Source organism: Physeter macrocephalus, chromosome 2 (assembly GCF_002837175.3).
Source record: "Physeter macrocephalus isolate SW-GA chromosome 2, ASM283717v5, whole genome shotgun sequence".
NCBI lineage: Eukaryota > Metazoa > Chordata > Mammalia > Artiodactyla > Physeteridae > Physeter > Physeter macrocephalus.
This window is the reverse complement of record NC_041215.1, coordinates 39,515,563-39,528,551: the sequence shown is the minus strand read 5'-3', so window position 1 is coordinate 39,528,551 and position 12,989 is coordinate 39,515,563. Positions and strand designations below refer to the sequence as shown.

General features: G+C 40.7%; 1 protein-coding gene across 1 annotated transcript in view; it reads right to left on the bottom strand.

Moving 5' to 3' along the window:
• The window catches only part of PTPN18 (protein tyrosine phosphatase non-receptor type 18), a 15,944-nt gene that overhangs the window by 2,427 nt on the left and 528 nt on the right, over window positions 1–12,989 (bottom strand). The window contains 10 exon segments of the mRNA XM_024117103.2: window positions 110–173; window positions 272–349; window positions 428–494; window positions 887–1,029; window positions 1,248–1,310; window positions 2,055–2,123; window positions 10,995–11,033; window positions 11,146–11,241; window positions 11,321–11,397; window positions 11,685–11,793. Coding sequence (XP_023972871.1) covers window positions 110–173; window positions 272–349; window positions 428–494; window positions 887–1,029; window positions 1,248–1,310; window positions 2,055–2,123; window positions 10,995–11,033; window positions 11,146–11,241; window positions 11,321–11,397; window positions 11,685–11,793 — 805 coding nt within the window.

Here is a 12,989-nt window from a genome sequence, read left to right as displayed (position 1 = left end):
CCAGCCGCTCCGCGGCATGTGGGATCTTCCCGGACCGGGGCACGAATCCGCGTCCCCTGCATCGGCAGGCGGACTCCCAACCACTGCGCCACCAGGGAAGCCCGAGGGCTGGCATTTGGGAGCGCTGAGAGGAACATCTGAGCCACTGTGTGATACAGGAACCTGTACTGCCCCTGAGGGTGTCGGGGAGGGAAGAGGTGTCATCGAGAAGGGAAGACCAGAACCAGAACCGGAGGGTTATGTCCTTGGGACGAGGAGACCCGGCTGCCACCTCTGTCTGTGAGGCTGCAGGCCGCTGCCTCCGAATCTGGAGGACCACACTGAAGAGGCTGCAGTTAGGTAGGATCATCTAGGGCAGAGAGATGGGCACGTGAGCAGGACCTCATAGGCACAGGACCCACACTGCGCTTGTATGCCCTCCTCATACCTGGGTCAGGAGCAACTGTCTCACATAATCCACGGTGCACAGCACACCTGTTCACCCACAGCCCGTGCTAACAAGTGAGAATCAGGGTGAGCTCAGTCAGGGCCTGCCTGCAACCCCTTTTAAAGGGGGCATTTGGGGCTGGGGGTGAGGGCCTTAATGGAGTGTCCCCTGCAGCACTTTTTGATTCCCAGAGTCCCAGGTTATAATTTGAAAGGAAAACCTTTTTAATTGCTTATATTTGTTGAGCATCAGCTGTGTACTTACTCCCTAGCAGACAGTCTGTGCTCAATAAATACTAACCATTTCAGCTGCAACTTGAGCAAGTGTGGCCTCAGGTTTCTTGAGACAGGCACTCAGACTGTAAGACTGGCTCCAAGCCCTGCACTATCCTCCCTGTCTGCCTCCCCACCATCAGCCCCTCTGTCTCACCAGTCCCCCATAAAGCCCATTTTCCTAAACCTGCAGTGGACACAGAGGGGGCTGGGGCCAGATCCCTGGAGGCGCCGGGCTTCCTCCACCATGGCGAGCACGTGGTCAGGATTGCTAGGGACCCCTCTGTCTGTCCAGGACATATACTGCAGCTGGTACACAGAGCGGGATTCCTGAAACACAGGAAATGAGGGGCAAAGAATGAAAGAAGGAAGAAAAGCATTTATTGAGCCCCTATTACATGTCAGCCCTAGTTCTCCACATCCTCCATTTAAATACAACAGATAATAACTGAAGAGATGGGTACTATTGTTAATGCACATTTTACAGATGAGAAAACAGAGACAGGAAACAGCTCTCCCTATGTGGGAGTCTCCTCCCCTTTCATTACCTTCTGGAAGGTGACCTGAAGGGCGCTGAGCGTGATGTCTGCATTCAGCCATGTCTCCCTTGTCTGTGGATATGGGGCATGTGAGAAGAGGGCAGAGAACAAAGATCACAGGTGCCAAAAGACATATTTACAAAAAACAAAGCATTTCTGAGTAAAAATCAAATACAGGGAGTTCCCTGGTGGCCTAGTGGTTAGGATTCTGGGCTTTCACTGCCGTGGCCTGGGTTCAGTCCCTGGTCAGGGAACTGAGATCCTGCAAGCTATGCAGCATGCCCCCCGACCCCGCAAAAAAAAAAAATCAAATACAAACAACATATTTTTAAAAATTCATTTAGCCCGAATATCTCCCATGGCTTTTGTGAAGGAAACAATTCACAAAGCGGAGAAAGAGGAGCTATGATTAAATATCCAACAAGCTCATTTACAGTGAAACAAAGAAACGTCTTTTGTTCTAAAACAAGTTTCATTGTATTTATTCAATACCAATTGTATTTATGACTTATGAGAGATTTTCCTGAGTTCTTTTGAAAGGGTAAGGGAAATAAGAATTTTAAGAACCTAACCAGGCACATGAACATTTACAGAGATAACCATGATAGTAGTTAAAATGCAAAAACAGTGTATAATGAGTTCTGACTATTTGCATTGCTAATACCAGAGAGCTCCCTGCAGTGTGAGGGGGACTGTGGGAAAACTGTTCATCATTTCAGGCCCAGCCCAAAAGCTTTCCACTCAGAATCATCTGTGAAATCTTCCAAAACAGCCAAGACTTCATAAAGTGCTGTTCCCACCTCTGCCCCAGCTCACCAGAATGATGCAGAAAAGCCCAATCTGCAGTGGCTCCTGTTCTTGTGCCCAATAACGCTCACACTTTTTCTTCAAAAGGCAAGGGGAAAAGGGCAGAGAGTGAAAAGGGGGAGTCTGCCTCAGAGTTCAGATCAACACGCGCACACCCCGCATGGGACAGCCCAGGTTGCTGGTGGAAGCACAGACATCTGAAGCTTCAAAGGAGGCCAGGCGGCAGAACCTCATCAGACTAAACACAGACAGACTCAATGGAGATGTGAGCTTCTGACTGTGCAGGAGGAAGACAGTCCAGAATATTCTCCTTCTGGAAGCAACTGAAAACCTGGACAAAATATATGAGCCACTATTTTCAGACACTGGTCCACAGCCTTGCAGGACTGTGATCACTGAACAACGGGAAACACATGAGTCAAACCTTATGACTTCCCCAGCTTACTGCCAAGAGGCAGTAACCAGGCTGCAGAACGTGGAGAGTTTGATGAGCCCACTGAGTTAAGGAGCCAGAGATCTTGGCTTGGGGAGGCCAAGGCAGAGGTCTTGAGAGAACAGCACTATGCAAACAAAAGCAAAGAACTCCAGAAGTCTGCATAGGGGTCCCCTTAAGTCTTTAGCTGAATAATGATCTGGGCACATATGACACGAGACCCCATGAAGCTAGGAAAGAATAACTTCCCGTGAAGGAATAATAGCTAGGAAACTGTAAGATGAACATTTCCTAGGGCTCACAGTGGGACAGAAATAATTTACATTTCCTCCAGCCACAGTGGAGAGACCTGAGTAATTAAAAGGGGCATTCAGTAGGGAACCTGAAGGATCAAACATTGAAAGTAGAAGAACTTAGTTCTAGAATAAAGGCTTCTCTAGACTCGCCCTAAAAAAGCTTAGAAACAAACCTTAAAATGATCAAATATCTAAAAGTAACTGCCTTCCAGAAAAAGTCCAACACTTTTTAAAGGAAGGTAACAAAATCCAAAACTTACTTTTGTAAAATTTAAAATATTGAGCATCCAATAAAAATTTACTAGACATACAAAGACGCAAGAAAATATGACCTATACCCAGGAGAAAAATCTGCAGAAAAAGACACAATAGAGATGAGGAAACAAGCAGACAAAGACTTTAAAACAGCCTTTATAAATATTATAAATATGTTCAAAGATGAAAAGGAAACCATGAAAGGGATGAAAGTGAAATAAAAGATATAAAAAAGACCTAAATGGAACTTCTAGAGAGGAAAAATAAAATATATGAAATAAAAAATTCACTGTCTAAGACCCATGAAAAGATGCTCAGCATCAGTAATTATTAGAGAAATGCAAATCAAAACTACAATGCCACCTCCCACTGGTCAGAATGGCCATCATGAAAAAGTCTACAAATAACAAATGCTGGAGAGGGTGTGGAGAAAAGGGAACCCTCTTGCACTGTTGGCGGGAATGTAAATTGACACAGCACTATGGAAAACAGTATGGAGGTTCCTCAAAAAACTAAAAATAGAATTTCCATATGATCCAGCAATCCCAGTCCTGGGCATACATCTGGACAAAGCTATAATTTGAAAAGATACATGCACCCCTGTGTTCATAGCAGCGCTACTCAAAATAGCTAAGACATGGAAACAACCTAAATGTCTATCAACAGATGAATGGCTAAAGAAGACAAGGTATATATATACAATATACTCAGCCTTAAAAAAGAATGAAATAATGCCATTTGCAGCAACATGGATGGACCTAGAGATTATCATACTAAGGGAAGTAAGTCAGAAAGAGAAAGACAAATACCATAGGATATCACTAAATATCTAACATATGACACAAATGAACTTATCTACAAAACAGAAACAGACTCACAGAGATACAGAACAGACTTGTAGTTGCTGTGGGCAAGGGGGTGGGAAGGTATGGATTGGAAGTTTGGGATTAGCAAATGCAAACTATTATATATAGAATGGATAAACAACAAGGTCCTACTGTATAGCACAGGGAACTATATTCAATATCCTGTGATAAACCATAATGGAAAAGAATATGAAAAAAAATTCACTGTCTAATAGCAGATTAGACACCAGAACATCGTGAACACAAAGGCATAGCAATAGAAACTATTCAAAATGAAAAAGAGAGAGGAAAAAATGGGGAAAAAAAACTAACAGAGAATCAGATACCTGTGGAAATATATATCAAGTGGCCTAATGTACGTGTACCTGGAGTCCAGAAGGACAGGAGAGGGGAGAATAGAAACTATTTTTGAATAAACAATAGCTGGAAAATTTTCCAAATTTGATGAAACTATGAAACCACAGATCCAAGAAGGTCAATGAACCACAGGGAGAATAATCATAAAGAAAGCCACACCAAGGTAGCTCATGATCAAATTGCTGAAAAACAATGATAAAGAAAAAATCTTAAAAGCATCACACATAAAAAAGACACATAACATACTGAGGAATAAGGATGACAGCAGAATTTTGTCAGAAACTCTGCGAGCCAGAGATCAATGCTGTGACACCCTAAAAATGCTGAAATTTTTAAAAAAAATAACTTTCAGACAAAAGCTGAGAGACTTTATCACAAGCAAAACTGCACTATGAGAAATATTAACGTAAGCTTTTCATACAAAAGGAACCAGGTGGAATACAGACCTACACAAAGGGATGAAGAGTAAAGAAAAAGGTAAATATGTAGCTAAATGTAAAAGGTATTTCTCATTTTTAACATCTTTAAAAGATAATCTAGTGAATTTTACCAAAAAAGGAGGAATTAATAGCAATCCTTCACAAACTTTTCCAAAAAATTGAAGGAACATTTGCCAACATATTTTATGAGACCAGTATTACTCTGCTACCAAAACCAGACAGATATCACAAGAAAAGAAAACTACTAAGCAATGTCTCAAGAATATAGACAGAAGAATCCTCAACACAATATTAACAAAGGATTTTACACAGGATCAAGTGGGATTAATCCCAGGAACACATATATGAAAATCAATATATGAAGGTCAATCAATATCATATACCATAATAATAGAAAATAAAACAAAAACACATGATCAACTTAATAGATGCAGAAAATAAATCTGAACAAAATCCAATACCTTTTCATATAAAAACATGAAAGGAACTAGACATAGAAAGGAAATTCCCCATCTTGATTTAAAAAGCAAAACCAACAACAACAACAAAAAATATCTACCAAAACCTACAGCTAACGTAATACTTAATGGTGAAAGACTGAATGTTTTGTGCTTAAGATCAGGAAGAAGACAAGAATGTTTTCACTTTTTTGTACTGGAAGTTGTAGGCAGTGCAATTAGGAAAAAAGAAATGAAGGAAGGAAAGGAGGGAAGGTGGGAGTGAGGAAGCAAGAGAGAGAAAAAAGAAAAGGAAAGGAAAGGAAAGGAAAGTCTTTTTAACAAATGGTGCTAGGACAACTGGGTATCTATAAACAAAAGAATGAATTTGGACTGCTGTCTTACACCATATACAAAAATTAACTCAGAATGAATCAGAGACCTAAACATAAGAGAGAAAACTATAAAACACTTAGAAGAAAACATAGGAATAAATCTTTTTGACCTTTGGTTATACAATGACTTGTTAGATACAACATCAAAAGCACATCAAAACAATAGATTGGAAGTCTTAAAAATTAAAAAGTGTTTGTGCTTCAAAAGACACTATAAAGAAAATGAAAAGACACCCACACAACGGAAAAAATATTTCTAAATCATATACTGATGAGGGACTTGTATTCAGAATTCTTACAACCCAATAATAAAAAGACAACCCAATTAAAAAATGGGCAAAGGACCGAAACAAATATTTTTCCAAAGAAGACATACAAATGGAAAAATAAGCACATGAAAAGACGTTTGGTAAATGCAAACCAAATCCACAAATCCACCTCATTAGGCAAATGCAAACCAAAACTGCAATGAGATACCACTTCCCATCCGTTAGGATGGCTAATAAAAACAAAAGTGAAAACAGAAAATAACATGTCTTGGTGAGTGTATGGAAAAATGGAACACTTGTGCATTACTGGTGAGAATATAAGGTGGTCCAGCCACTGTGGAAAACAACAACAACAACAACAAAATTAAACACAGAATTGCCACATGATCCAGTAATTAATTCTACTTCCCAAAAGAATTGAAAACAAGGACTCAAAACAGATACTTATGTACCAATGTTCATAGCAGCACTATCACAATAACCAAAAGGTAGAAACAACTCAAATGTCCATCAGCAGGTGAATGGATAAACAAAATGTGGTACATACATACAATGAAATGTTATTCAGCCTTAAAAAGAATGAAATTCTGATACACTCTACAACATGGATGAACCTTGAAAACCTGATAAATGAAATAAGTCAGACACAAAAGAACAAGTATTGTATGACTCCACTGATATGAGGTACCTAGAAGAGGCAAATTAATAGAGGCAAAGTAGAATAAAGGCTACCAACAGCTGCAGGAAGGGGAAATGGGAAGAAACTGTTAAATGGATACAGAGTTCTGTTTGGGATGATGAACAAGTTCTGGAATTGGACAATGGTAACGGTTTGCAACACTGTGAGTGTACTTAATGTTTCTAAACTGTACACTTAAAATCATTAAAATGGCAAAATTTATGTTATGTATATTTTACCACAACTAAGAAAAAAAAAGACCCAATGAGTACAACTTCACATCCAACAGGATAGCAATAATGAAAAAGACAGACAATAACAAATGTTGGTAAGAATGTGGAGAAATTGGAACCTTCATACATTGCTGGTTGAAACGTAAAATGATATAGCCACTGTGGAAAACAGTTTGACAGTTCCTCAAAATGTTAAAAATAGAGTTTACCATATGACCCAGCAATTCCACTTCTAGGAATATATCCAAGAGAAATGAAAACATACTTCTACACAAAAACTTGCACATGAATGTTTATAGCAGCAATATTCATAATGACCAAAAAGCAGAAACAGCTCAAATTCTATGAAGTGATTAATGGATATATAAAATGTGGTAGATTCATTCAATGGAACGTTATTCAGCAATAAGAACGGGTGAAGTATTGATACATGCTACAATATACATGAGCCTTGAAACACAACCTTAGTGAAAGAAGCCAGTCATGAAAGACAACATATCATATGATTCCAGTTATAGGAAAAGTCCACAGTGGGCAAATCTACAGAGACCAAAAATAGATTAGTAGTTGCCTAGGGTGGAGTTTGGTAGGAAATGCAGCATGACTGCTAATAGATACAGGGCTTCTTTATGGGGTGATGAAAAGGTTCTGAAATTCATTGTGGCAATGACTGTATAACTCAGGAATACACTAACAACAATTGAATTGCACACTTTAGATGGATGAATTGTATCTCAATAAAGTTGTTTTTTTTTAAAGATAATCTGTAGGAAAAATAATAGCAGTGTGTTGTGTAGTATATTTTAAACTTAGAATCAAACCTAGGGCAACAATAGCTTGAAGCATGGAAAGAGGAAATTGAAATATGCTATTGTAAAGTTCTCACATTTTACATGAAATGGTATAATATTATTTGAACATAGACTGTGATAAGTACACATTCCACTAAGCACACAAGCACATAATACAAAGAGGTATAACTAATAAGTGAATAATGACTGTGAAACAGAGTCATAAAAATTCTCAGTAAAAAAGAAGACAGAAAATAAGAAAGGAACAAAGAACAGATGGAACAAATAGAAAACAAATAGCAAAATCATAGATTTAGACACATTATTGACACATTAAAGACTAAATACTCTAATTAAAGGCAGAGATTGTCAGACTGGATAAAAAAGTAAGTACCCACAATATGCCAGCTATAAGAAACACAGTTTAAAAATAAAAATGGGGGAATTCCCTGGAAGTCCAGTGGTTAGGACTCTGCACTTCCTTTGCAGGGGGCATGGGTTCAATCCCTGGTCAGGGAAATAAGAGGTTGCAAGCCCCGCAGTGAAGCCAAAAAAATAAATAAAATAAAATAATATAATATAAATGAAAATGAACACTGATAAAAAGTAAAAGAATTTCAAAAGAGATATCATGCACACTCTAATCTAAAGAAGTTTAAATAGCTATATTAATATCAAAGTACACTTCAGAGAAAGGGATATTACCCTTTTCCTTTTAGAGATAAAATGGACATTATGTATTGAAAACAGGATTGATTCATCAGGAAGACATAATCCTAACTGTATAAGCACTCAATTATAGAGTTTTTAAATATCTGAAGCAAAAATTGACAGAACTGAAAGGAGAAATAGATAAATCTAAAATCAGAGTTAGAGATTTCAACACTCCTCTTTCAGCAAATAATAGGACAAGTAGATGGAAAAAAAGTAAGAATAGGGACTTCCCTGGTAGTCCAGTGGTTAAGACTCTGCCCTTCCACTGCAGGGGGCACCCTTCCAGTGCAGTGGGCACAGGTTTGGTCCCTGGTCAGGGGAATTATGATCCCACATGCCACATGGCCAAAAAGAAAAAAAAAAAGGTAAGAATAATAAGATTTGAATAATACTATTGAGAAACTTGTCCTAATTCAAACAGTTGGAGGTTTCAACACTCCTCTCTTGGCAATTGATGGAACATTTAGAGAAAATAAATCAGTAAAGATATATAAGATACAGTAAAGATATAAAAGATATTAAAGTTTCTTTCAAAAAGACACAATCAATTTGACCTAACTGATATTTATAGAACACTCAACAAAGCAGAATACACATTCTTTTCAAGTGCACACAAAACATTTACCAAGATAGATCACATTCATGGCCACAAAACAAGTTTCAGTACCTTTGAATCATATAAAGTTGTTCTTTGACCACAATGGAACTGAAAATTAATAACAGGAAGATATATGGAAAAGCCCCCAAATATTTGGAAATTAAGCACAGCCATGGTCAAATACCATTGGTCAAAGAAGAAATCACAAGGGAAATTAGAAAATATTTTGAGCTAACTGAAAAAAAAGACAAAACATACCAGTTTGTGAGATGTAGCTACAGCAGTGCATAGAGAAAAATGAATGACATTAAATACTTATATGTGGGGACTTCCCTGGTGGTCCAGGGGTTAAGAATCCATTTTGCAATGCAGGGCATGCCAGTTTGATCCCTGGTCGGGGAACTAAAATCCCACATGCCACAGGGCAACTAAGCCCACATGCTGCAACTAGAGAGCCCATGTACCACAACTACAGCCCACGCAATTTGGAGCCCGTGCACCACAACTACAGAGCCCACATTCTCCAGAGCCCGCACGCTGCAACTACTGAGCCTGTGCACCACAACTAGAGAGAAGCTTGCGCACCGCAACTAAGAGCCCACGCACCGCAACAAAAAGATCCCCAATGCCGCAACTAAGACCCCATGCAGCCAAAAAATAAATAAATATTTTTAAAAAATACTTATATGTGGAAAAAATCACAAATCTATTATCTAAGCTTAAGGAACTAGAAAAAAAAAAGAGCAAGTTAAACATAAACCAGAAGGAAGGAAATGATAAAGGGAAGAAATTAATGAAATAAACATGAAAAAAATAGAGAAAATGAATAAAACTCAAAGCTGCTTCTTTGAAAAAATAATAAAAATGATAAGCCTCTAGCCCAGAGATTGGCTAACTTTCTATAAATGGCCAGATAATAAATATTTTAGACTTTGTGAGCCATACAATGTACTTAACTTGCAACTACTGAACTTGGCCATTGTAGCATGAAAGCAGGTATACACACTATGTAAAGAAATGAGTGTGGCTATGTTCTTATACATTTTTATTTACAAAAACAGGCAGCAGGACAGATTTAGTACAACAACTAAAGTTTGCTTGTCTTTATTCTTGCCAGACCAATGTAGGAGAAAGAGACAGACAACCAACTATCAAAATTAGGAATGAAGGGGCTTCCCTGGTGGCGCAGTGGTTGCGCGTCCGCCTGCCGATGCAGGGGAACCGGGTTCGCGCCCCGGTCTGAGAGGATCCCACGTGCCGCGGAGCGGCTGGGCCCGTGAGCCATGTCCGCTGGGTCTGCGCGTCCGGAGCCTGTGCTCCGCAACGGGAGAGGCCGCAGCAGAGGGAGGCCCGCATACCACAAAAAAAAAAAAAAAAATTAGGAATGAAGAAGGTACATCACTACAAATTGTACAGACTCCATGATCAGCCAGCCATCCCAGGGCAGTACTTACCCCACCCCCAGCCCTGTCCATGGAGCACGCCAGGATGCAGAAACCATGTGCCTTCAATGTTGACATACATTCTTTGAGTAACTAATTTATGCTAATGGGCAAAACAAAGATCCCTGCCCTCATGGCACTTTTCTTCTAATCAGGGAGACAGAATAAACAATATACATAACACATTTGTGGATTATCTTGTATGTTAGAAGTTGGTAAGAACTGTGAAGAAAAAAATGAAAGTAGGACAAGGGAAGGAGAATGGGAGTGCTGGGAGTTCCAAATGGGTGAGATCCAGGAAGACCTCATTGAGGAAGTAGCATTTGAGCCAAGACCTGAAGGTGGTGATGGAGCAGGCCAAGGGGAAAATGTCCCAGGCAGTGGGAACAAAGCACAGGACCCGAGGCAGAACAAAGGCCAGAGTGGTTGGAGTGGAGTGAATAAGGGGGAGAAAGGTGGAAAGAGAGATCAGAGTTGTACTGGGGAAGCCACAGTTATAGGGCCTTATGGTCTATGGTATGGAATGGGGCGGGAAGACCAGCAGGAGAGGGGTTGAGCCCCGTGAATAAAAGGAAAAAGATCAACAAAAAAATTAAAGATAGTAATAGTGGGCTTAGCAGAGGTACAGTGAGGGTCACTCCAAGAACTGGGCCATTGAGTCATGGAATCAGGGAAGAGCTAGCAAGATTTCTCCTGTCTCCTCTCTGCACAAGGATATGCATTCTAGGGGCTGAAGACAACTACCCGCCCATTTTCCATCTCCCGACAGGCCATCAGGATCACCTAGACAAGAGGGGTAAGGGGAAAGGGAGGAGATTTGGTTTATGGGGTGTGGTTATCAGAGCCAAGGGAGGACCCAGAATGTTGGCCATACCTCACCTCCCCCAAAGCTGACCTTGACCCCAAACTCCCAGATCACGCACCAGAAGTCTAGCAAGGTGTGAGGTAGGGGTCCTTGCGTGGCGATGTAGGCCTGGCATCCATCTGTGCCCTGGTAAAGGCTAAGTTCACTATGGAGATCCCGCTGTCCCCTCCACCACCTCTGCCCCTTCCCTAACGCCCAGCCTGACCCTGATGAAGTTGCCATTGATGTAGTCTCCATGTCCCTCTTCCTGGAGCAGGGAAAGGATCACTCGTGTGTGATCGTCTGGCAGTGGGAGAGGTGAGAAACGTGGAGTTTGTGGGTGACAGGGGCCTTGAAGGCCTCCCGGATGAAAGCCAGCAGGGGACAGCATACCTAGCAGGGATCCCATCGAGGTGCACTCGCAGACTGCTGGGGAGAAATGCAGCCACAGCAAGGCCCTGGGAGGGAGAGTTCTGGGGGCCCAGTGGTGGCGCGGGGATCCGGGCTAACGCCTGCACTGCCTCGGGGTGCGGGCATGCAGAGCAGCACCGACTCCCTCCAGAAGGCCCCCACTCCCACCCCCGACTTACATGGCAGCACATCTTTGTAGCGGTTCTTCCTCACATTTTCTGGTCGACTGCCGGCCTCAGTGGAACACACGCTGTCTGTCTTCCAGGAGGCTGAGTGGGCCCGGATGTCCTGGTGGGAGCACAGAAAGAAGATCCGGGGGAGGGAGGAGAGAGCAAGAGAGGAGCCAGGTCAGGGTCCTGGGACACTGAGACTCTCACAGGGATACACGGCACGTGGCCTGTGAGAGATGAGTGCAGTGCCCAGATAGCAGAGGGCCCGCTAATTATGATTCCATAATAGTAGCGACTCAGAGTGCCTTCTCTGTGCCAGGCTCTGTGTGAGGGCATTGAACCACCTGCAAGGTCCCTCCAAAGTGGGTACTATTATTGACGTCCCCGTCACGCAGGTGAGAAAGCTGAGGCACCACATGTTTGAGTGACTTGCTGAAAGTCCCATCCAGGAAGTGGCACAGTGAGTGAGTGAGTATTGAACTCAGACCTCTGTACACTCAATGTGTATTTACATTGTATTGTGAACAATAATTGTAATATATTATGCATTTAAAATAACAGACATGGTGATACACAATATATAAGACAATATACAATGCATATGAATTATAATGTATAACATTACTTATGTAACTAGATACTATAGGTGCTTTACTACTGTTCCATTATTATACTGAATAGCATTACCATCATCAAGTATTCATAATCATGATGATAATAAGTAACACCTACCAAGGCCCCTGATGAGTGCAAGCCACCAGTCTAAGTGTTCTTATGCCCATCAAGTCATTTACATCCTCGTGGACACACTAGTGCAGTGGGTACCACTATTAATATTTTTACTATACAGATGAGGAAACCAAGGCCTAGAGAGGCCCAAAGACTCCTGTGAGTAAAGGAGGCCGCCTGCAGGAGGGTGGCCTCCAACAGCTGGCACTGCTCTCTGTCCCAGACTGGACCCAGGCCCGGATGGACATGAAGTCATGTACTACCTGGATATTATATGTTTACATTTATTATGTACATTTTCATATTGAATAAATTATATATTTGCATTTATTATGCATTTCTTATATAGGATATTTATTTTTATATTTGTGTAAATTTAGATTTTTGTTAAACTTCTTTTATCTATTTATTACATATTTTATTACTTAGGAACTTCAATAACTGCTTATTTGATAAATTATAATTCTATGTTGTATTTATGTGTATTCTATTGTTTTAAGACGTTAACTAATGTTGTTATTGTGTAAATTATAGTTTACAATCATATTTATACATATTCACTATAGAGAGAGAAAGAGAGAGAGA